The sequence below is a fragment of the Camarhynchus parvulus genome, chromosome 11 (assembly GCF_901933205.1).
Source record: "Camarhynchus parvulus chromosome 11, STF_HiC, whole genome shotgun sequence".
Lineage (NCBI taxonomy): Eukaryota > Metazoa > Chordata > Aves > Passeriformes > Thraupidae > Camarhynchus > Camarhynchus parvulus.
Window position 1 is genome coordinate 10694214 of NC_044581.1, and position 26646 is coordinate 10720859.

Below are 26646 nucleotides of genomic sequence, written 5' to 3' on the forward strand. Positions count from 1 at the left end.
CATCAGGGCATAATGCTCTCCATAGCAACTTCTGAAGCCAAGTTATATTTCTTTATGTATAAAATGAAAGCTGCAGTTTTGAGCAAAGATGAAGTAACTGTTAAAGAACACATTACAAAAACACTGTTCACCCATGATCTTGTTAGGAATTAGGACTGATGATCAGACAGGAAAGAGCTATCAGTGCAGCAACAGCAGCTTTCCAGAAGACGTCACCTCCTTCGCCTACCAAAGCCATTTGGAAAGCAAAGCAGCTGTGTTCTATTTTATAGTGGTTACAGAGCCACTAAAATACAATAGCAATAAAACCACATTTAGCAACACTAGCTGTATTAAAAAAATACAGCAATGTAGATGGTGACATTTTAGTCATACTGCCATTTGCTTTCACTTTCATTCAAAATCACAACTTACCCTAGTTTATAACAATCACAGTACAAATTATTCCTGCCAAACCACTGTAATTCACAGTTTTAACATCAAACCAAATCCTTTTTTTTCAGTGTAGCATGTCCATAAACATATATACACAAACACAAACGCATAAGCTCTGTATCTGATCACTTCTAGGATTGAATAAATAAGAACTAGAAATAATTTTAAATATTGGTAATAATTAACCAATTTCTATATAGCATATACCAAATTCTAAAAATACAGATTAATTTCTTTTCAAGAAATACTATTCCCAGTCTTCAAATATGGTCTTTTATTAAGTTTTTCTCCTAGGAAATATATTTCTGAGAACATTAAAGCATATAATAGAATCTTCTGGTTTGGAAGGTACCTTAAAGACAATTTAGTTCCTACCCCCCCTGCCATGGGCAGGGACACCTTCCCCAATCCCGGTTGCTCCAAGCCCTGTCCAACTTGGCCCTGAACACTTCCTGGGATGCAGCAGCCACAGCTTCTCTGGGCACCCTGTTCCAGGGCCTTGGCAGCCTCACAGTCAACAATTTCTTCTTAATATCCAAACTAAACTCCCCTCCATCAGTTTAAAACATTCCCCCTCCTCCTGTCACTCCATGCCCTTGTGAAAGACTTTGCAAAGAATAATGAGACAGGTAAAACTACAGCTCAATACTACAACATCATTATTCCCACAGCAAATAATAAGCCTCAATAAACACACTATTAATACAAAGATCTTTTGTTATTCTAGTGTATACCCATCCAAGGTTTTGGGAGAACAAATTTGATTTCTGGTGATTGTGGTATTTGCATTTATGCCTTAAACTCATTTATGCCTTAAACTCTAGGACAGAACTCGTGGCATTTTACATGCAAGTGCAGGTATTCAGAACACACAATTGTATACATCTAAGAGTATAAAAACAGTGAGGATCACAGAAAGAAGCCCTCTGTCACAGTAAGAATAAAGCACAAGAACACAGAATTCTAGTTATCCAACACTGCAGCTCACCAAGATCCAGTTGTGTGCAAAGAACACCTACCAATGTCAAACTTGCAACAGCTACAAATGTCAAACTTGCAGCTCAGGTGCAAATCCAGCTGAGGGGGAGGCAGAGGCAGGACCACACCACGGGCACAGCCACCCAGCCCAACCCCACCTGGGCCACCAGAAATGCAGCTCCTGTCCCACAGCACATCCAGGGACCTAAACCTCTCCTGGCTCATGCCAGTGAACATTACACCCTCAATGCTGTCAGAGTGATTCTCCCAGAATGCTGCTGAGTGGGAGGCTGCCCTTTGAACAATTCCAGTTTCTCACAGAAATGTTACAGAGGTTCATATCAACGCAGCTCAGATCTCAGCCGGCTCACGTAAGGGTTAAAAACAGAAAGTGCTATCCACTGGTTTGCTCTGATGTTCCTGCAGATATTGTCACTGGATGTATCCTCAGAAGAATTCTATTCAACACCTCTGTCTTTAAGTACAAAGCTGTAGGCTGTAGCAGCTTTAGGAAACATAAGTACCCTTTTTTCTGCTGCACAGTATCTGTGTGTGAAATTCTCTAAAGGGGTTTAAGTATTTACCCTGAACACTATCAGACAGTTTCTAAAATTTTCCTTATCCTGTTGCAGAAACACTTCAAAGAGAATCATAAACACAGTCTTTTGTGCTTTCAGCACACATGTTGTTTTGGAAGCTTAAGTCTGAATTCCCTCAGAATTGTAAATAATTTTTTTCCTCAAAGATGTGCAATACAACTTTATTTTTTTTTCTTTTTACAGTTTCATTGTGATTCTACTACAGACAATGCTCAAGCTTTTCTCCCATTTCTGACAGCTAAAAATATTGGGGTCATAGAAATTATTACCAGAAAAAAAAAGAAAAAAAGAAAAAAAAAGAAAAATAAGTCTCCGGGATCAGGCTTTGTTGTTGTTGTTTAAGATAAAAGATACATTTCCAGAAACATCTGACTTCCAGTGTACACAAAATATAATCTGCCAAAAATACATTTATTTAAAGGCTCTGGCCTAAACAGATAAGGAGAGCCCCAAAAGACAATAAATATGGGTAAAATTTGGGTTTTGGAGCTGCCATGTTGTTCCTGCATTTCACAGCTCATTAGGCAAATCCCATCACCCATGGCCACATGGCCCTCCAATAAGTGTGACACTGCAATATCTGAGCACCAGGGGAAAACCAGAAGAGAAATTAAAATAATACCTCAGAGTTCCTGGAATTTTGGCTGACAAGGTCAAACCAATTCAAGCGTCAGTTAAGTTGCTATGCAATTTCTGAAAGAAGCTAAACAACCAACCAGCCTGTTTGTGATCCCATTATCTATTTTTTTAAAAATAATTGGTTAGTTGTTTAAAGTGCCAAAGTCTACAAAAGCTGGGAGAATTCCTTGTAAAAGCAGGTTTTTTTCTTAGAGCTTTTCATGGTTATCTGGGAACTGAAATGCTCTTGATTTAAATACATATTTAAACCCTTGCTTTAATTTGGGAGAAAAAAAATGGCTCTGGGCTGAGATTTTGTAGCTCAAGTTTCAGTGTAGACTCAATTCTAACTGTCAGGCTGTAAGCCCCTGACAATAGTGGCTTATAGCTGAAACTACTTCATATATAGCAATAGGAGCAAATAATGAAACAGACCTCAAAAAGGAAAGAAAAATAGTTTTACAAAAAAAAGCCTTGCTCTCTGACTTCAGTTGTGTAAATTGATAAAAAGCCTGTTATTGAGAATAACAGTAATAATGAGACTAAAGATAGTTTTTAAAAGTTTTACAGATCAAGATGAAAGTTGTGCAGAAAGACACCAGCCTGCATGAAATGCCACTTTGATCATTCTGCTTACACTGAGTGTGCACACTTCTGCTTTTGCACTACAAACCAAAAGGTGTGCTGCATTTCATTATCCTCAGCTGTTATCAGTGCCAAAAAATGAAACAAATGGTGTAACAACGACTTGTGCTTCAGTTATCCCATTAAGAAATTACTTCCTCAAGATCTATGTTTCATTCCTTTAAGTAGTGAAGCAGTTGTGCTGTTAAATGCAGCTCCAAGTCAGTCACACTTTTCTCTACATTTCTGTTCCACGCTCTCTTGTCTTGCCAAATTCCTGCATAAATAGGTGGGATTAAATGGAGCCTAGCCTACCAAACATAATTATATATGTTGTGATTTTATCCTGCAATGAAATTGATACATTTTAATAATGCCAGTCTTGGCTCTTTCCCACTAAAGTCAATAAAGGTTATTAAGGCCAACTGCCATATAAATACATTGCTACATTGCTAAATGGACTGTCAAAGCAGGAAATACAATTCACACCATATAGCACTGTAAGGCCCTTTTTTATTTTTTAAGGAGCACTAGGTATGTTTAAAAAAGCCTTCAAAAATCCAACATGCAAGTGTAGCCATATATGTTTACTTTTCATTCCACAAACAAAAAAAATGATTTACATTTACTAACAAAAATTGATTTACATTTTACTTTTCTCATGTGAATCAACCTAAAAAAAACAACCAAAAATACATTGTTGGACTTCTGCAGTTCTTACAGATTTGGTGTGGTGGTTACAGATTTTCATAGCTAAAATAAATGTCAGATTGCAAGGTTTGCATGATATCAGACCCTGAGAGACAAATTGTCTCTCCACTGAATCTCAGAACAGCTACAGCAAGACTTGCTCACATCACATGAGATTTCAGCTTTTCAGACTTCTCTTTACCCAGAAAGCAAAGCCTGTACGGTCTTTTTTCAAATGGTAACTCTCCCTTTGAATTCTGCAAGCGTTTATCCTGATGTTGCAGGCGATAACGTGTTAATCTTGGATGACTTTTAAAAAAAAACCCCTCCAACATATGAATAGCCTTCATATTTTCAAGGGAGGGGGAGAAAAAAAGGAAGATTGGTTAAACTGCTTTGGATTTAATGGCTCATAAATTCATGAGGTAATATTGTGGGAAATGTGATGTTTTATCAGAATGTCATTCAAATGAAAGGTTTAACATTTACATCACAAGAGTGAGCTCTAAGTAAAACTATCCTCAGGGAAAGAAATGCCAGGAATAAACATTATGATAAAATTGTGTGCTTGCTATAATGTACAAAAATATTTAATAAAGCCCACAGGTTTGGGCTAAACTTCTTGCAATATCATATTCTGCTGTGACAGAAGAGTAATTATTATTAGCAGAATCAGAGATAAAGAAGAAAAGAAAGTTCTAAAAATTATTAAACAAGGGGAAAACCTAAAAAATACACAGAAGGTCCCTGAGACTGACTTTTGTATCACTTTAGACACATATATAAAAAAGCTACACCAACAGTTGTTCAGCTCACACACAAAGGAAGAATACACACTTAAATATTTTCTTTTATGAAAGAATTCCTTTCAAGCAGCAAAATCCTTGCAAAACAAGACCAACAACACTAAGACATTTTACTTTTAGCATTTTAAATTATTCTCGCTCTCTATTTTTTTTTTATTTTTTTATAGAATTATCCAGCTAAAGTTATAAATTCGGAGGAAAATAAAAACAACCCATCGACCACACACTACCGGGTACCTTCAAAAACACCCTTTTGATTTAACTTAGCCGTGGAAGCTACGCGTGCACCAAAACAGCGCGCTTTTTATGTTGAATTGCTGCAGAATGTGTTAACCCGCGGTTGATTTCCTGCGCGATGCGATGGCCGGGATGGGGCTGGGGGCGCAGCCGGGATCGCTCCCGCAAGTCCCGGCCGGGAGCGCCGAACCGCGGCTCAACATTGCCCCCTGGCGGCCGCCGCGCGAACCGCGCCTTCTGTCCCCAAAAGCGCCCCCGCGCCGAGAGCGCGCCCCGCGCCTACCGAGAGACCCGGCAAAACAGACATTCCCAATTAACATTCTCTTCTGTCTCCTCCAATGGCTGAAATGAATTGTGATTAATATGTTATAAGTCATAAAACATTAAAGCGATTCTTAAAATATAAATTAGAAGCAGCTTCTGTCTTGGCCCAAGCTTGGGTTTGCTGATAAATATCATCCCGAGGCTTGTTGAAAGGAGATACACTGACGCCACCATGTTTCTAATTAGAGACACATGGCAATGTCACACCAATTGCAGAAAACCTAACCCTTGAGAGTTCCAGAGTTTGCTGTTTTTCCATGTTTTCAACACACAATGGATATAAAATATCAAACATTCTTGTCTCTACCTCATCTAAGCCTGTGTTACAAGAGAGTAAGTTGTCATTTGAAAGAAAAACAAACCAAAAGATTTTTTTTTAATTATAAGGGTCGTTCAAGAATGTGAGCGCATAAGAACACCAAGAAAAAAAAGCAGGGGGGAAACCCAAACACATAAGCAAGTTATATTTTCTCTCCTTTTGTAGGAAAATTCAATGTTCAGTGATTTCTTGTGGCAATTGATTCCACAACTGAAATGTCCACTTTTTTGGGCGTGTTTTCTGAGTCTGAACCAGGCACTGCTGGGGCAGCTCCCACTGCATGGGAGCAGCTGAGCCTCAGCATTGCCTGTCAGACCCAAGGGTCTTGCTGCACCTCAAACACAGCCTGACACAAATGGAACTCAGCATCCTCAGCTGCAGCACAAACTCTTCCAAGCCAGAACAGGCAAACTGAGGCTAATTTATGCTGTGGCCAGCAGAAATGACTGAGAAGCAGCTTCTGATGCAGATGGATGGAGAGGAGGACAGTGGGTTTGCCAGCACAGCCCCTTCTGAGTGCAAACCCAGAAACAGGCACACTGGCAACTGCTCTGGAACTCTGACAGCACAGGCTCTCACCTGAGGCTCCACATGGACAGCAGCAGCAGGATAACAGCACTTGGCACTGAATCCCTTTTCAAGGAATGCACAATGTACTTTGAAGCGCCCAGAAATCATTATTACATTTATTCTTGAAATAATCCCCCCTTGCAGGTTCTGGCTTTGGTCTCAGAGTGCAGGTGGACCACAGGCAGTTGTACTTCCGGATGACCAATTCTGTTCTCAGCTTTCCTCAGACACATGCACCACTGTTGTCACTAGCAGAGGTGTCTCTCAGGGTGTTGTACAAAAAAGCTGACAGTGCACAGCATTGCAATATGTGGCTGTCATCTTGTGAGGCTCTAAAAGGCTCATATGAGGCTTTTATGAGGCTTTCAAACTTTAAAAACAAGCAAAGTCAAGAACCAACTAAAATCCTGGGGTTTTGGATCTGATTTTGCTCACATTTTTTCTGCCTACTGGGGGATAAAAGTAAGAGGAGACAGTGAAAGGCTGACATTGATTCTGCTTCTCATATGTTCTGAATAAAGTCTAAAACCCATTACTACAGTACAATTAAAAACATAATTGTGAGTGCTCTCAGAATTAGGCCCTAGAGGCTTTAGACTTTAAAACCAGTACTTACCATAATCTCCAGTTTTCTCCAGAATTCTTCCAATTTAGCCATAGGCTTGAGCCACCAATCAGTGCACTTCAAATACCTCTTCCCTTGGAACCAAAACTGCCTAAGCCACTCAAATTCAACCTGCAAGATAAAAACATATGGCACCATAAACATCCACAGTCCTTATCTGGGGCAGGAATGGGGCAATGCAAGAATCCAGCTGTACCTGAACAGTCCCATAGGAAAGGAGTCAGTGACCAAAGCAGCTCATTTCTAAACACACCCTTACTGTTCATCTCTAAATACACCCAGCTGTTTACTCCTATTCCACAGCCATTTGTGACCTGAGCTACTCTCTTCAAACCCAGAGAGGTGCAAAACTCAACTCTCTTTTTTCCCCTGTTTTTCACATGGTGTTCATGTATAACAAACATTAAAAATTCCAGCCAAATATGCATCAACTCAGGCTTATTGTGGTTAACACTGTGGGTTTCAAATTGTTCCAGTCACAGGAGATGGAAAAACACTTGCAGTAATGACATTGCTAGAATGGAACACAGTTGCTCTGGAATGAGAGGGTGGCACACAAGGAATCACAGCCTCCCATCCTGCACCAGACAGCCCAGTTAGCAAAGATGCCGCTTTTCCTTAGGAATAATCCCTAGTTCTGGTCTTTAGAATTCCATATTTATCTTTGTTGTGGTAGTTATGTTTCACACTGAGTTCAAAGCTGCTTTAATCATTATTTGTACCACAAAGAAGATTTGTTTACCCCTGCTCAGCTCTTAAGATGCAAACAAAGACAACCTACCAAGGTGAGAGAATAAAGAAAACTGCCCAAAGCTGCCTCCTAACACTCCCTTTCCTGCAAGAGAAAACTGAAAAGCTATAGAAATCTGAAAGTGGTCCAGTTAACATTAACTAAAGGTTTGGTCCACGCATTAAAGATTACAATAAAAAATATTTACACTTTCAGCATATAAAAAGAATATTATAGTAAAATATAACATGATTAGTTGGCAGACATAGATCTTAAAATGTCTTTAAAAACCCTGACTGCTAGCCAGTGACTTTTTAGCACAGAAGTTTGATGACATCCTTCCTAAAAAAAAAGAGCTGAAGGAAACTTTGCTTCCTCTATAATATTAATGAGATATGAAGGAGCCAGTTATGGTTTGGTAGAAAAAAAACCAAACAAAACCAGGATATGCAGTTTTGGGAAAGCTGACCAAATAATTCTTCAGTTAGAATTTTAAGAACTGGTTTTTTCCTCTCTTCATTTCCTTTTGAGTTTTTTGGCCTCTACCATGTGCTGTCTGGCAAATAGGTTCCATGAAATTAATCACAAGGCCATTAATCAATGCAAAAATATTTTTATTAAAATAAATGTTAAAATATGACTCATCATACATCTGTTTCAGTCAATCTGATTTTTACCTAGTCATATTGATTTGTTACAATAATCTATGTAATTTCCCTCTAATTGCAGTCTGGCTTATTAGCCAAAATTTAAATGTATCTTGATCCCATACAAAATATATATAATTTGACATAAAAGAGTCATTTTTTAGGTCTAAGACATAAAGTAGAGCAACAAGCTAGTTCATTTTCAGCAGTGCTAGCTGGTCTCATCAGAGGTCAATGTGTAGCTAATTGCAGCAAAGGCTGTTTAATGATGTGGACTGCCACCTCACACACCATCAAACTCTGCCCTGCATTCATCCCACAGCATCTCTGTGTAGCTCTAACCTGGGTTAATAAACTGGGGCTGGGGAGAAAATGTTTCACCCTCCAAGCTGGCCACTAAACTGCTTGACAAGTGTCTGCTCTGAACTATGACCTCTGAACAGATATCTGTTGATTCTGAGAAAGAAAATGATCTTGATGAGGCAAGGGTGACATGATTTCTCTTCTGTAATAACTTTTCTCCGTAGCAGGAACTCACTTCTCTTGGCTTGTCTCCTTCCATGCACAGGAGATGCTGTACCAGAAAAAAAACCTCAACACTCAATACTGGAGAGACAAAAATCTCATTTCTAGCCCTATTGGAATGGAAGTTAGAGAACATTCATCTTCTGTGACAAAACTCTCAGGTTAACAGCTCTTGCTAAGGATTTTGTCAGGGAGTTTTAATTTGGAGACTCCCAAACATGAGAACTACCTTCAGTTATCATTAGAAAATATTTTACATGACTGAAGACTATACAGTTTAAACATATTTACATATAAAAATATACAGGCTGAGTGCCTGAGGAATAATTTTCATCTTCTAATTGATTTTCACTTATGACTTACATTTGTGCAAGTCAGCTCAGAATCAGGCCTCATGTGTCTATTCTCAACATATTCTCAAGCTGTCCTTTAAGCAATGATTAAAGGCCCATTTTAGGTTATTGTCAATACTGGGTAGTAAAAGGCCAACAGTAGCATTTGACATTTTGTGAGGCAATGCTCCTCAGCCAATTATTTAAAAGTGCTGGTTATTCAATGCCACACATGTAGGTGATCTATATTTCCTCTCTGCCACACTAGTAGCCACCAACCATGCTGCCAGCTCACTGTAATGTGCAAAAACAAACCTTCCTTTGGCTACCTGCACCTCTCCCTTCTCACCCATAACCTCAGAGTCTGACACCACATCCCTTCACTCAGCTGGCCCAGGTCTCTGCCTCCCCATGCATTCTCCAAGCTCAATTTATCTCCTGCTGCCATAAAAGCAGATTTGCTGTAGGCAAAAGTGACTGTACCTCACAAGCAACAGGGCAACCAACTCAGTCTCTAGTTTTAATCGTGCTAATCAGGATCTGATTATCACAGCTGAACAAACAGTCTGATGTGAACAAACCCCTAACTTTCAAATTTAAGCACTTAGTTTGAAACCTGCCATATTTTCAACACAATCCCATGACACAAAGAAGATTATCTCTGATGTATTACTACACTGAGAACATCTGAATATTGGTTTGGTGATGGCAAATACAGAAGCCTTGAAAGTACCTCAAACCAACAAGAACTATTAGCAGATTTTGCATCAGAGCAAGAAAAATTTTCTTTGCAATGTGAAGAACAGGGTGGTGAAGATTTTTCTGCAGATTTATTCTTATATGTATGAGCATTTACATTGTCTGTCCAGCAGTATTTAGTTCCTTTAACAAGAATTTAGTTGCCAGTGGTTTTCCCCAGGTGCCCTGCAGCTCTGTTTGGGATGTCCTCAGCAGCTGTACACGTTTAGGAAAGCCAAGCAGGAGGAGCAAGAGGTTCCCATTCAGAGAATTGTGCAAGACCATTTCTTTTGGGATAAATTATTCCTGACCAAACAACAGCCTGGCTGTGCCTGTGTGTGAGCTGCCAGGCTATTGTCCTCCCCAGCTGCCCGGTAACTGCATCTGTTCACCCTCCTACCCCCTGCCACTGCAGAGTTTGTGCAGACTGCAAGGCCATGAGCTGCACAGACAAACTGCACGTGAGCACCCTAATTAAGGTTATCTTTACTTACAACTACAAAGTACACACTGGGAGTGAAGTGACTCACACATCTAACACACAGCACATACCTTGCAATTACTCAGATATTCCTTTGAAGGCTGCTTTTAGTGAGGGAGACCATGACAACAAAGCTAGGTTTAAATTAAACTTCCACCTGGCTGCCCACTAGAGATGCTCAAACCCTCCTCAGGTTAGCATCTCACTTTTTCAACAGGAATACCTCTGTCAAGACGTCCAAGACAGGGCCCTGAAAAATGAACTCTGGGAAATCTAACATCAAGTAAGGACACCACCCAGATACTCTTTCAGAGGTTTCTCTGCCCACCAAAAAACTGGAAAAAAATGAAGTCTCCACCTATGCTTCAGATCCTCAGTTCAAACACACTTTATCAGCACAGCAAGTCAATTTTCCTGCCCAGGAGTACAAAAGTGAAGGCACAGAACCATTCCTCATTCTTTCAGACCTGCTCTTGGGTTTTTTCCCTTGAGCAGACACAGATAATTCATCCAGGCCTCATTTGGCAGAGCAGTTAATTTCAGCACAGCCTGTGAATCCGCTAAACTAGTAGATTTTAGCTTGGTACTGTGATGGTTCTGTTCTGGTTAATGTTCTCTGATGATTGCTTTGGAGGTGGCAGCAAAGGGGTAAAAAGAATGAACCTGTAGCAATTCAGGAAGATAAAGAACCAAGAAGAATGGTTGCACCTTGTTATAAGAGTTAAAACTGAAGAACTTCAGTTATGCCAATATTTAAAAATAAAATATCATCACCTCTAGATACTATCTCATTTCAAGCTCATGATCTCTGGTTCAGAGGAAGAAAAAAAATTGCAAGGAGCTTTATGAATAGCACAGAAAGCTGTATACCAGAAATACACAGGCAAAACTGGGAAACTGGGTGAACTGGCAGTTCTCCTTTAATCCTATGGAGATTTGGATTTTAGTGCTGTTTTGATTTTGCATTTAAAATTGCTAAAACAACTAAGAGAGTTAAATGAAAGGCTCATTTTCATCAGTTTGATTCTTGTAAGAAACAACTCTTGTTCTTCCATCTGCCTCACAAAGTTTCAACCTAAAACCTGTATTAGTGCTTGAAAAGACAAAGATTTATCATACAACAAGGTAGGAAGCTTTTATATACAAGAAAAGTTGCATTAGCTTCACAAGTCTTTATATTTTCAGCTCATTGATGTTTGAAAAAAAAATAGGCATTTACCACAGAGATAAGCCCCTAGAAATTTTGTCTACTTCTGCAGTAATAAATGAAATTTAAATAGCACTCTAATAGCAAGTGACGATTTGACCTTGGGATAAAAAATTAAAGGAAAAAAAAAAAAGAAAATAATAGTAAAATAGGTGGATAGGTAGTCTCTTTTCAAATTAAACATAGATCCAGTGTGTCTACTAAATGCACAATAAGTACAAGTTAAACAAGGATTGCTGTTACAGTATATCCCATATGTGTAACAGGAAACATCCCTGTATGTCACATTGCAAAATTATTCAGGTGACTGCAAACACCAGGGGCTACTCTCTCACCTGATGTAAACAGCACATAGCTTTGATGTTAAAGGATCCATGCAAATTTATCCCAGCTGTGCCTGTGGCCCTTGCTGTGCAAACCACATATGCGTGTAGTTTTATGGACTGAGCCTGATTAATGTTTTGTAAACCCCTGCGTGCATCAGACTTCTTTCAATTGCCCCAGGAGCTGTTTTGGTAAAAGTCAAGGGCGTGAATCTTTTGCCAACACTACGCTCCATTTTACCAGCTGTAAACACAATACGGATCAAAATGTGTTCTACAAAGTTTTACTAGCACTACACAATATTGTATTCCTCAGCAGACAGAAATTTAAACATTTTACACAAATTCTAATTTGAGTGCAAATGACCTTTGTACAGCCTCTAATTTATCTTAGTAGAAATACAGTAGAGCTCCAAGCAAGAAAGCACTTCCAGCTTCAGTGGAATCCTGTCCAAGTGCATTAATACACTTGCATCTTTTGTAGCACTAAATCACCTCCTTAAATATGTTCCTCACCATTATTTCCACTGTATTTCCTTCAGAACATACTTTAGAGCCCACACTCACAATTGTGCCACCCATGGCATTATGCAAAAACCTGGTTCAACAAAAACCAGGGAGGAATAACTGAAAAAATCTACCTGCTCCTTTCCCTCCTATCCCTTCTCTCTCTTCCTTTCTGTTAGAGAAGTGCCAGAGAAGTCTGTTTGACCACCACACTGTCAGTTCTGGTGCAGTATTTTGTGAAACTTCTCTCACTTTACCAGCAGAGGGATCTTAAGAAGGAAAAATGAAAACTTCCACGATAATCCCAATTACTGTACCCAGGTAAAAAAGTCATAAAAGCCACATTGCAAACTCATAAAAAGCAATGCCTTGTAAGCAGCTGAACACACTTAATTGCCATTAACTCCATGAGGAGACTGCACTGCCCAGACCTGGCTAAAGTATTTTCAGTGTAGATCATCTCACCTCATTATGTATTTCTTCTACTTGCTTCACCACTGCAGCTTCCAGTGATTTCAAAGACAAAGCCATTGAATCAGAATCAGTCTGCAAATTCTGGAGTGCCAGTTCACACAGTCCAAGTATGTATTCCAATGTTCCTCTTGAAGACTATAAAGATACAACAAAAAGTTATATATAGCCACTTCAGAAAATTTGTATTTCTCAACTAGATTTCATCAGCAATCCATGAGGTGTGGTGCAGCACATTCACAATTCACATCTGATAAGCCTAGCTGGGAGTTAAGGCCAGCTACCAATACAAAACCAATTGTACCTCAATCAAAAGTAAACAACAGCAGTTAATGCAGAGTTTGAGTCATAAGCATAACATGAAGCACAGTTCTGAAAAGCCCCCAGGGTGCTGCATAGATGGCACCAGAATATTGGCTTTGCAAGGGACCAAGCAGTGAAATGGTTTTGGTACTTACATCTGCCACCCTGTGAGTGGAGCTGAACCGAGGGGATAAACCAGCCAGAACACAGTGCTGATGGGTCATATTGAGATCATCTAGGGACAGATTAGAAAACCTTAAATACAGGGAAAAAATATACTTAATAAAAGTTAATCTGGTTGAATATGACACATTTTTCACACTTTCTTTGCTTTAATGCTTAGAGAATTCAGTCACTTAGTTCCAATGTTTTGCAGAGCACAATAACTATTTACTATCCTAGAGTCAGAAATATTTCTACTAACACTAGCTTTCGCCTATGCGTTTTAGAAGTGGCATTTTCCCACCTCTCATAGGGAAAGTTCAACTAAACAAATTGATTCCTTCAAAGCTGAGGAGACTACTAAGTCTAGGCTACTGAGGAGACTAAAGAGACTACTCAGAAGTTACAACTTCTTTTCCCAAAATCACTAAAAAATGCTTAAAGCTCTTGAAAACAAAATGCTAACCAAAAAAAAAACCTTATGAAAAATCTATTTCCTACAGACACATATGAGGATAAACTGCACAGAACCCAGTCTTGCAAGGGCCATAGAACATTATCATCTCTGGACTTCACAATATTTAAATACCACAATGACTTTCAAGAAGAATTGTGTCTGAAAACAAACCTAAACACTTCCACTACCCCTTTCAGTGCCCATTCTTTGTGGCTGTATGTAGCAAACATAAAATTAGACTTATTACATTTTGATTTGCACCTTTATTCAAGCCCTTGGCATAACTTTCATTGTAGAGCTGCACCTTGGAATTGCTTTCAACTGTCTCTAATCCTTTATGAATCTCAAAAAGACGCCTGTAATTTTAATTTAAGAGTTGACAAACAATCTAAAATTCTAATTGTACGAAAATAGTTGAAGCTTCATTGCTTGCCTGCCTCAAAGCATGTTAAAAAATACATTTTAGGTCATAAAAGATTGTGGCAAAGATTTGTTTTCTTTTTCTCCTAAATATATATTAACTGAAAAGAAAAATCACTCTTTGTTAAATTGGCCGTTGTCCATCTGGCATTAAAAGCTTTTATTCAGATACAGAACACTACACCCAGAATGCTATTTTGGTTTTAGAGCCAAACCAAAGCTGTTTCATTCCTTGGTCACCCATGTTGGAAGTACCACAGTGCACTTGTAGGGTTCAGTAAAAAACAACTTTTAAGGAGTCAGCCTCAGTTTTACATGACTAAGCACTGACCCATAGGTCTGCAAAAGCAAAACAGAGACTCTGCAGCACAGAATGCAGGCTATTGTTCTCTACATGGGATCTCCCTATCAATAAACCTTCTCAGTGATTTTCCTGTTACTTACAGCAGATACATTTTGGACTCTGGATGTTGCATATTCAATTTTTAATTGTAGAGGCAAGTTCAGATACAGGGTACATATATCTCTCCCTGCACTAGACTGACATCTGGGGTTTTCTGCCTCTTGTTTTCTCACAATACATCCCTCCAGCACAGAACCTCATCACAGTCCTCCCCTCTCCTTCAAACTACTGCTAGTTCCTCCCTTTGCTCTCTGATCCTGCTCTCAGTCCCTGCCCTGCTCTGTCCCCTCTGGGCTTTCTTCTGACAGCTGAATTACCTGGGCTCCACCAGCAGCACTGAGAGCCCTGTGCTTACACAGCCTTTGTGAAAAGAACAGATTAATGGATATGTCTGTGTACAAACACTGAAATAACATACAGACACTTAATTCTCATTCTACTGCTGAGCTATCAGGGAGCTGAGGAGCCAAAGCACTTCAAGAGGAACAATGTGACACCCATGTCACTGCAGACTATTGCAACATAACAAATAAAAGGTAGAAAGATAAGAAATTCCTAGTCAATCCTTAAAGAAGTGGAGGTTCAAGGCCCTAAACTTACTACTTGGAGGTAAAGTATTTCCCAGGAAAACAAAAACCACAACGAAAAATGGCTCCCAGAATTACCAACAGGTATTTATGTAGTCCTTTCTGTCTTGTCTTAAGTGTTCCTCATGAACTGTTTAGACAGTAGTCTCTTATCTATTTCAAGAGGCAAATAAAAGGTACAGTGGTGTTTAAAGCACTGGCAAAATCTTTGCTATTCTAATCACCACAAATTTCTACAAGCAAAAGTGAAATGGAATGGACTTTTGCTATTAATTTTCTTAACCACCATTAACAAACAAGAAAAACATGCACAAATAAAAACGAATTAAAAGTCTAAAAACTAGAAAAATAATGAATTTCAAAGAAATATGTCAGAGTTTGCAAACTTCATGATCAAAGTTGGGTAATGACAAATACATTTCTGGAGTTCTAAGTCTTAATAGTAGGACATATACCATTTGGATTAAATGTGGACTGAAAAAAAAAAGGAGGGGGTGAAAAGCTCCAACACACTCAAGATGCTAGAGAGCAAAGAGGGTTCAAGTTAGTTTGTGAAAATAGAAGCAGATTAAATATCTAGAAATAGTTTAATGAGTCACTTTATACATGTGGAAGTGTTTCCATTAAATACTTATCTTTCACCACAAGCCAACCTCTGCAATGTGTGCAACCTACTTCTGGTTGGTTATGAAAATAATTTTTTGATGCTTCTCAAACTATAATTTGCTGGGGGTGGGGAGTGGTATAAGATTCAAAGTTCATCTTCATGCTGTTTTAAAACCCTAACCTTCAAGCTAAGAGCTTGATCTATGGGAAACAGCTGCAGAAAAGTAAATCTGCCTTTGAAAGAGTCCAGAATGTATTTTTGTTAAGTATGGTTTGAAGTCATGGTAGGAAAATTAGTGAAAATTGTAAATCTGCTTGCAAATCTGGTCATGTCTAACTCAAAGATTAGGGGAAAAAATTCCAATTTAATAGTAGGACCATGACAAGGCTAGTTAAGCATGCTCTAGGACAGAGCAGATGGGGCCCTTTGCTCACCTCCACGCGTTTTGGATTTATTGCATGCACCCAACACGTTTCATATTAGACACCCCTTGGCTGTGTACTTGAGACAGCAGGGTTCAGTGTGCACTTCCTCTGCAGACCAATATATTATTCTAAATTGAGCTAAAGTGTTTCCGTTTCATGAGTGATATAAAGTTTAGATTTGAATTTTTAGGCAGCAGACTTGCAGCCATTCACCAGACTTTTTTCTTAATATTAGGAAAAGCCTAAAAAATTATTTTTAAAAATCTGTCTTACTGAAAGTAATTTTGAGGTTTTGCTTAATAAAATATATTATTATATTTTATTATATAATAAAATATTATATTATTATATTATTATAACAGCTTATATTATTATAACAGCTTAAAAGAAGAATGGATATGATCACCTTATGTTTAGTATTAACATACATCTAAATTACAGTTCATGATTTAATCTGAAGAGGGCTGCTGAGAAGGAAGATGTAAATTTAAATTATAAGACATTTTACTTAATTTCTCCCCAGAATAACAAAAAACATTTATAAAGCCAATGAAGAAAAGAACAGAAACATTATTAAATATCCACTAGAAATGCTAAAAAGAAAAAAATGGGGTTTTTTGTTACTTTGGTATACCCATTGATCTTGATTTACAAGTTACTGTAATTGCACGTTACTGTAAGAAATATCCAGTTACCACAGTTTCTTATATAGATTTGTGTGTACCACAGGAAATACTAGTGGTATTACAGGTAGAGAAATTGATAGGACCTGACTTTTGAATTATAAGCAACATGTTGAATGTGATGTTTCAGCATTTTCAACATTCATATAAAGCAGTAACACTACACCATTCCAACAACTGGAAGGACAGACCTACAGAGTGGCTGAGTTCTGTGCTAGGCTGGGTGAGTCAGTGGTGGTCACAATGAATCCTCCCAGTCCTATCAATCAGTGCCTGTACAGGAACCACCACCAGCTGCAGGACTCTTCCTGTTTTCTAAATGTCCTGTTTTCTAAATGTCTTGCATTCTGCCACTGCTTTTAACATAATGCCAGTAAGAGGATTCTGCTTACTGAAATGAGGTTCAGGAATGCAGCATGTACAAAAGCATAAGACAAATGAATTTTCTTTTTTTTTTATTATTGCCAGGTTTCTTTTTTTACAGAGTTTTCATATTTTGTCTTTTAGTTGGCATCCTCATGATACCCCCTCTTAAAAGTTAGTGCAAAAAATTTGAACAGTAAAAAATACACTGAAACTATATATGTTTTCTTATATTGTTTTTCACTTCAAGTCAAAATGATACAGGCAGTTCTGCTACACATAGAAACCTAATAAAAGGGCCATTTTGAGAATACCCTCTAAGACTATTTAGAAGAGTAATTTTTCCCCCAAGTAATTGAAAAGAAACACAAAGACTATGGAAATGCAGAAGAGATTAAAAAAACACCTGGCCTACAGAGCTCAAATCTGTAGCTCTTCAAAAGTACTAATAAGAAAGTGATTTACACATCATCTTCAAAAGAATGTTTAATATATCCTTTGTTTCCATCTAAACATGCTCATGATGTTACTCATTAAATAAACTAACTTTCTGATCTACCCTTCATACAGAATCTCTGAAAATACTTTAGTCACTATATAAATTCCACTAGGGAATAAAAAACACCCTTATGATCTGGTAACTCAATCAACTACAATCTACAGTATTTTGCAATAAAAATACTAAAGTTAGTCCCCTTCTTTTACTAAATACCTTCTGAATCTCTTGGCCAGTATTGCTCTATATGCTCGAAGTTTCCAGTCAGGAAGGATTACATAAGAAGTTTACTTGATGCCCTAACTGCTATTGCACAAAAACAGATTATAATAACTTTCCTAGGAATGTTTAGCTGCCACTTAAACTTCATTTTCACTGTCCCTCCTTCATTCTAGGCTTCTACTTCATACCCTTACAAAAAAGGGAGGCACATCCAGACCACTATGCCAAAGGATCTCACATCTTAACACCTGATCTTTCCATGTCTGAACATTCTTCAGAGCACAGTTAGTGCATACTTCTACACAACACTTCCCTTATGGTAGTGCAGAAGATTTGATAACTACGACCAAGGAATGGTACATAGTTTTTATGATGGCTTATAAAGGTATTGTTTTTAGGATATAAACTGTGAAAGGGAAAGTTCAAAAGACTGTTCTGCCCATAAAGCTGGGAGTATGACAAGACATTCTAGGGACATTGCACAGAATGTGCCTTCCAAGTCACAATCACAGAAGCAGGGAGCCCTGCAAGTGCTCTCAGTCTTCAAAGATGATGTCTGTCAAGCCAAGACACTAAACAGGCCAACATGATGTTGTCAGAAACCCTGTTATTGTTTTTGTGTGATTTATAATGAAATTTATTTTAACAAAAATGAAAACCAATAGAAACAGGAGCCAAAAGAGGAAGCAACAGATTTTGTGTCAACAAACCTTAGCAACAGCTCTCACTTCGTTTCTTTCAATGGATAAACCTTAGCACATGAGCTCAGCTGCTCAAGCAAATTAACTCAATTTAATTTTCTTTTCTTAATCCTCTACGCTTGAGACATTGAGACTCATTCTTGGAGTAAGACAGCTGGGTTCATTATGATCTTAGTATAATCCCACTGCTAAAAAACAGCATGTTTGAATGTAGACATAGTAGCAGAAGGAGAGAAGTGTCATGTGTAAAACTGGTGACTAATAAAATATGCACAGATTGGCATCGTGATTGAAACCTCAAGGACTGTGGTACCAGAAAACTTTAAGACGTTCATTCACATCTTACACAATACAGGTGTCACTTGATAAGCCAAGCTGAAGAACAGAAATTTATTTGTTGAATAAAAGAAATGCTCAGAAAAACTGCATTAAGAATACAAAAAGAATCTAGAAATACAAGGATGGGACAGATATAGCACAACTTCTGGCAAAATCTGGGGAAATTCTGGTTATGGCCTGAAGTCTATCTTGAACTAGTAATTCTGACTGCACAACAAACAGAAAAGGTGAAAAAATACTGTAAAGTGAAAGAAACATTAAGAAAACAAGTACCCAAAAATACTCTGGAAGTAGGAAGAGTAGGAGGAATTGACTATATACTTCAGCCAGATTTCATGATTTTCTAAATAAAAAAAGTCCTAACTGTAAGGAAGGTATGGCAACTTATTTTAACATAAGTGTAATTTTCTCTATTTTCAACAGACAGTTCAGCTTTTTAGCCCTTGAAAATTACCAAGCATCAAATAGATGTCTCCCTGGTGAAGGGGCACTGCCAAGCCAGGTGTCTCTATGTCCCATGCCACCTTCAAGCCCATGTGCCAAACAGCTGGGTCTCTTCCCTTCAGTTCCTGCTCGTTGCTTTCTTGTACAGATGAATCTTGAGAGAGAGAAAGAGACCACAAAAATGAGGGAACAGGTAAGAATCATAAATAAAAAATCTGGTTTAGACTTAAAGATATCCCATACTGGTACAATCTTAATAGGCTTAAAGATTCTATAGTCTCCACTTGCTATAATCATCATCTCCAAATTCAAAAGTATGCAACAGGTAAAAGAAAAAGAAAAGCCATATGAGATCAAGAATTTTTTTGCAACCAACTTTACCAAGATGAAAACTTTAAGTTGACTACCAAGGCTAATCAAGCCAAGGCTTGCAATGGACTCAAGGTTTTCTGAAACTCTTAAGCACATATAAGGGGAATTTTAGTTAAGCATCACTAATTTTTTTTTCATTGCTAAAACTACAAGCCTGGAAGAAAAAAAATCAAAAAATGCAGCAACACTGATATAACAATAGATAACTTCTGAAAGAATTTCAAGTCATAAACTGCCAAAACATTTTAGGAGAAATTTCATTTGTTTATGTACTTGCAATTTCACTAAATCATAAACTGAGGCAAAGGTGAAATAATGGCTACAAAACACAGTCTAGACCAACAAAGCAAATCTTGGAACCATCTCTGTCATTCTTTTCTCAAAATTACTAGTCAAACATGCTAGATAACATGTGCAAGAGCCAATGAAGCTTCAATGCATTTGTCACAACACTTTTCTTATCATTATGCAACATGAACATGTTGAGCTTGGGGAAAAAATAATCCACTGCACAGAAATAGTATTTAGAGCTTAATCCCTCAGAACTATTTTCATAAGCTTACTTCACTGCAGTATAAATTGAAAGATACAGTCAGCATTTATAACAAGGTATTTGGGAGCTATGGTGTAACAGTTCTACAGCTAAAGCAACAGTGCATTTTGACAGAGGAGGGATGAAGTTTTAATAAGTAGTTGGCACAGAACAGCAGAGAAGAGTTAGAAATTAACTATGCACCATGCCCAACTCTTGCTTAGAACCCAGCAACTGTGTCCATTTCACTGTCCACTTGAAATGTGCTTTCATGTAATAACTTTTAAAACCTTTGTCTTAAGTAAATTCTAGAAGAAAAATATAAAGATGTATAGCTCTTCTTGTAAGAGGCACACACAAAGTGTAACCACAAACTCACACTTCTAAAATATTCATGTCATTCATCTCACATAGTTACTGCAGGTTGTTTAGCTGGGGGCAGCCTTTAGAAAATTAAGATAATTTATTATTATGTTAATTAAATATTATCTAAATTCAGAAAGCAGAGAGACAAAGCCTATTAAAGAGCCAATCTAAATGTTCTTAAATGAAAATTCTTACAGTCCCCAAGTTCCCTCCCTTCTCTGCTCATCCAGCTGAAGCTCTGGCTCAGGAGCAGCTCTAGGCCCTTCCATCAAGGAGCACACAAATGACAAAACTAGAGCTAGCAAATACTCAGAAAAATCAATACTAAACTCTTCAAGGGCCTTTCATATTTTCTGCCCTGCTCAGATAAATTGGAACTTAATTTAAGAAAAATGCTTTCTGAAAACTGCAAATAGGATGGCTTTCAAGGCATTTTTAATGCAATACATCATGGATATTATAAAGAGAAGTAACCTTTCTGGGTTGACTCTCTCTGTTATGCTGCCTTCCCATTCACTTTGGCAGCTGCACTGTTCACAATATGGCACCAATAAAATATAGAACTACAATCAGAGACAGCAATTTCAATCAAAGTTTCCTGGGGTCTCCTCATAAATCCAGCACCTTTGGAATGTGCTCGTTAAAATGACTTATTTTTTGCAGTTTGATAAATTTTTTATTGCTTAAGTACTGAGTTCAAATACAGCTCACAGTCTCCTTTTCTCTACATTCTCAATTATTGCGCCTTGTAATTATCAGCAGCAATTGAAACTGATTGCTCCTACCATGTTATTTTGGTAACAAATGGAAGCAGGCTGCTACTTGCTTTTAAATGCAAGCTACCCTGAAACTGAGGGCAAGGGAAAAAGAGACACGTTAACATTTGTGGAATATCCTGACAAACTTTTACATAAAAAGAAGTTTTTATTAAATTCTCTATGACATCTCAAGAATGATTGGATGCTGGATATTTACTGATATAATTACAGTTGCCATTTAAGTGAAAACATTTGGATGCATCTAAATCATAAGTATTTGAGAATAAATCATGTGAATAAATCATGGATCACATACCCATCACCTTAAGAACACAATTGTATTCTGTAGTAAGCCATACAGAAATGGTCAAGTATAAAGTATTTAATGGAAGTATAAGAAAACTATGTGCAGATTTGAATTCTGGCCAGCAGAGATTTACAGACTTGGGCCTGCAAGAAACCTTTATGCTGGAATCCCAAATAAAATGGCGCAATGAAGTAAAACCTTACCACAACATAACAATACCTCATCAAACCTGTAATTATGGTAGAACCATGAAAGAGAGAATGTAGCTGCAGAAAATTGGCCACAGCATTATTCTTTTAACGAGACAGCTCAAATTTCAGAGATGTTCCAGCACTAAGATCTGATCTTATCAGGTTTGGGTCAGGGTTAGGTTCAGAACAATATGAAACTTGTTTTCCTGGAACTACTTTGGTTATTGTTTCAGAACATAGAAAGTAAAAGTAGCTTTGAAAGGTTTCTTTGCTATTTGGCTCCAAAACCTTCCAGAGTTTGAGACTTTTTGATGCTCTGAAACCCAAATGATCTCTATTCAAGTCAAACTGTAATGCCAAATTATATTCTAAATGTAACTTTACATACCATTTCTTAAGAAAATAGAATCACTGCCAACACATTGCTAAGAACAAGGACTTTAATGTTTACGTCAACATTAAATCCAACTGACCATTGTTATATTATTTTTTTACAGATTGATTGATTTTTTCCAGAATGTAAAGTAATTTGGGCACATATTCCTCAATTAAAAAATACATAAATTATCAGTGTCTTTCAATAGCAATTTATATGTGTTACATGCAAGAAGTGAAAGAAGCAGAGCATGCTTTGCTTCTCAGTAGCTGATGGGAAAGAAGTATCTACCCAAAGTTACTTTCTCTACCTCATTACTGAAAAGCCATAGTATCAGAGGTTAAATTCTATTAACATTTAAATTTTTCTTGCAACTGACATTCACAAAATGAAAAAAACATAAGATTTTGCCAAAAATGTTCTTATCGATCCATGTTTGGAATGCTGTATCCACATAAATCAGGAACAAAAGCACGAAAATAAGAACAAATAATATTCTGTCATCCCTTCATTTCTGAAGGAGAGGTTGTATTTGACCAGTGAGAAGATGTTTAAAAGAGACCCCCACAACCCACAAGAGTCCATTCAAGTGATGATTTCTTTTTAGACAACAGGGATTCTAATACATTATTGTGAAATTTAGTGGGTCACTAAAATTTGTGACTTTCAGAACATAAATCAAACTGGTCAGACCCTACAAGTTAGAGCTGTGACCATTTAATGCACTTACTCATTTCTTTAAAAGTAAAATAAAACTTTTTACATACCATTTCTGTTATTTCAACAAGTAATATTTCTGTTATATTATTGACATTAGAAATTATTCCAATCCTGCAAAAAACATCTACTCCATGGTTTTTACTCATTAAGCACGACATAAATAGGGTTATTGTCAACTACAAAGTTAGATTGACTTCAGTGCTGAACAACTTTTGTAGTTTCAGAATTTTTTTTAATATGGTAGGGAAACATACATCTGTAGTGCATCTCAATTATTTTTATTCCCAATTAAATGAAATAGCCATCATTAAGCTACGTGCCAGGATGTTGCTTCTAACTTCACAGAGTAAAAACATACAACAGCATTTTACAAAAGAAACAAGCACAAAAGGTCCTTGAAGATTAGTCATCTCTGCAACTAACAGTAAGTTTGTTAAACCTTTTAACACTGCCCTGTCAGCAGACAGAGCCAGTTGTGTCCAAGAGTTAAACAGCAAGTAGCCCTTACAGCAAGAAAACAAACTAGATAGAGAATCTAGAGAAAACTACTTACCTAATCTCTTCCTCTGTGGGAAATCCAGGTAAGAGAAAGATGGACATACTTCAAGTGTTTACATTTTTTTCCATCTCCTGTAAGTCTGTAACTGAAACAAGTCTCTACTTCAAAGAACATCTTTAGAACCAACTAGTGCTCTGCTAAGTAATAAAACTTCCTACAAAACTTACATCAACCTGATGGAAAGCTGGTCATTAGGAACTTCTCATGGATAAAATCCAAATTTTGGAAGTGCCCTATTCTACTGGATTGCAATTCCCTTTTATAACTGCAGCAGGAAATAAATATGGGTTATTAGCTTACTATATTAAAATCCTGAACAATTCTTTTACTTTCATGCTCTCAGGTGATAGGATACTTGTAAGCTACTGTGTTACTAAAAATGGTGATTTGGTCAATATTTGAAATTCCCGTTCCTTGATAAACTCTGAAATGTAAATTAATTCCAAATACTGTTAGTGGCAGTATAATTGAACACACATTCTGCAGCCTATTCAGTTCTGCATATGCACCCTGACTACCACTCATGCACTTTCATGCAGCATACACACTAAAAGGAAACCTCTCAAATTTTTATTCTTATCACTTGACAACCTATTCTTAACCTAATGCAATGTAAGTAAAAGCATCAATCTAAATGTTTACCTTATTTTGTTGTTAGAATTGTACTTCATTTGAAGTTCCTTTGAAAGAGTTTTACATTGGAAACAAGAAAATAAACACTGATACCAATTAGAATATCAGCTTGTTCCAATATCCTTTATGTTGATGTCTAAATTTCTTTTCTGGCATATTGAAAACTGCTTCTACTCCAATTAACACTGATCAAAGTTTCAAACATGAAATTTTCATTATGGCATCAAACAATGAACAAATGAACAAGAAAACAAGTTGTTTCAATTACAGTAGTATCTGTTTTAATGCTATTTAATCCAGTAAGTAGGTACAAAACAAATACTGATATAAAGATGTAAATGAAAGTAAAAAAAAAACATATAACCTGAGTTGTGCATCTCTAAACAGTCTGACAGAGCTGCCAGAGCTCAGTAAGACTGCTTGACTCCAAGGGCTGTTGCTGCTGCTCAAAATCTGACAACCTGGGGACTGTGCATTTGCAGCAGGGCAGGTCAGTACCAGCCCTGCAGCTCTGGAAGCCCGAGCTCCCACGTGCCAAGGCTGCCACAGACCCTCAGCGTCCACTGGGGATTTGAGGAATTGAGAGCTGACAAAACAAACATGCAAGATCTGGCAGAAAAATGAATCAAGCCAGTTCCAACAAAAATCAACATGCTTAATTTGTGTTTGCATTTCCCACTCAATCAGTGTTTTCTCACAGAAAATTACTAATCCAGCTCAGCTACATCTTCTAAGGAAAAATAGCTCCAACAAAAAAAATTCTGACCGCAACTACTGTTTTATTATGTAGTGATTCTGTGACAGTCTTTTTACACTACACTGAGAATTCAATGCTAAATCAATACTAAACAAATTAATGAAGTGCTAATAAAAGATGTCAGCATAAAAACTAAACATATTTATGGAAAATAAAAAGTCAAGACATGATTCCACAAAGATATAACAATATTGTTCAAAAAGATGCTGAGATCCCCATGTTTCACAATTATGGAGACCTGGTAATACAGGAAATATTGAAAGTCTTTGTAAGTTGCAGAAACCATCAAAACATTGACATTATATAGAACTGGAAAGAATAATATTATAAATCCTGATGAGCTTATAACCACCAGCATTGGAAGGCTGTAAGCAGAAAATCAGAAGAGCAAAAACACAAATTCTCCAAAATCAAATCCTCTTGGATGCACTGGGTACAAAACTTTAACACAATCAGATATTTACCAACACTTTAGTTACAAAACCATACTCCTAAGTATAAACAGGATCCATTTCCTCCAATTTATGAATAAGCAGGTCATTGCTTTAGGGATATACAATGACAACCCTGAGCACAGATGGGAGGGCACTGCTGGCACACAGAGCTGGACTGCAGGACCTCTCTCCATGATACTCCACTGCCATGGCAGGCACCTGAAACTCCCTCTAAAGCTCAAAAATCCAACGTGAGCAATGCAAAACCAGAAGAATTTCAAGTAGTGACTTTTACTTTTGTTCTTAATGAGAGAGCAACCAATTTATTTACTAGAAAGATCTTGTTTTCTTTGTTTTCCTATTTCCAAGCTTCGAAAAAAATACAAACTTTCAAATTTAAGTGTATTTATGAAAAAAAACTTTGTATTTGACAAAAAAATTATTATCCATAGATATCAAAATAACTTTTAGTCTAAACATATAAAATATTTCAATCTACCCACATAAATCAAATTTCTACAGAATTTGCAGTGGTTTTAAAACATCATAATTTTTACTTATTTAACTTACTGAATAAAAGAAACAAAATCAACTGAAAAGTTATGAATAAACTTAGCAGCTTTCATTTTTATTAATTTATAACTCTCTGAACTTAAAGGGCTCACTTTTTTACCCCTCCATAAGCAAACTTTATGTTAAAGTAAAAAAGTTTTAAGCATATTACAATAAATCCTCATACACAGTATTATTACTTCATGTTTAGGTTTCTTTAACTTAAAATTCTACTGCAAAACATATTTCTCTACAGTAGTAATGGAAAAAACCCCAACACATCTACTTGACACCATTGACAAATAGGACAGAAAGAAGTTCATGAAGAAAATTACACTTTTACCAGTCAGGAAATCTCTTCAACTCAATTTGCTACGCCAGTTTTATATCCAGGAAAATGTAAATATGACTTCAGTCATACATTAAGTAACAAAGTGGCACTGACTTTCAAAACTAATAACAAAACCAATAAGAGAATGCATGTGGGAGTATAAATTATCATTTTTATACCACAGTCTTTAGCCAAAACCTACTGAAGTCAATGCAAATTCTTCCCCTGTTCTAAAGCAAACATCATAGGAATTTTGGAAGATGAAAAACTCCATTGTGAATGATGAAACATAACAGAACGTTTGCAAATTCAAATCAAGTTTCTAAATTCTAATCTTATGTTTGCAAAACTAAGAGTCAT

The 26646-nt window shown here is 37.1% G+C and overlaps 1 protein-coding gene across 2 annotated transcripts in view; it reads right to left on the bottom strand.

The window, feature by feature from the left end:
- The window catches only part of FTO (FTO alpha-ketoglutarate dependent dioxygenase), a 229820-nt gene that overhangs the window by 153730 nt on the left and 49444 nt on the right, over positions 1 to 26646 (bottom strand). For both annotated transcript variants that reach the window (XM_030956383.1, XM_030956384.1), the window contains 4 exons: positions 19409 to 19552; positions 13245 to 13324; positions 12781 to 12924; positions 6817 to 6936 (listed from right to left, as the gene is read on the bottom strand). In XM_030956383.1, coding sequence (XP_030812243.1) covers positions 6817 to 6936; positions 12781 to 12924; positions 13245 to 13324; positions 19409 to 19552 — 488 coding nt within the window. The remainder of the gene's footprint in view (positions 1 to 6816; positions 6937 to 12780; positions 12925 to 13244; positions 13325 to 19408; positions 19553 to 26646) is intronic.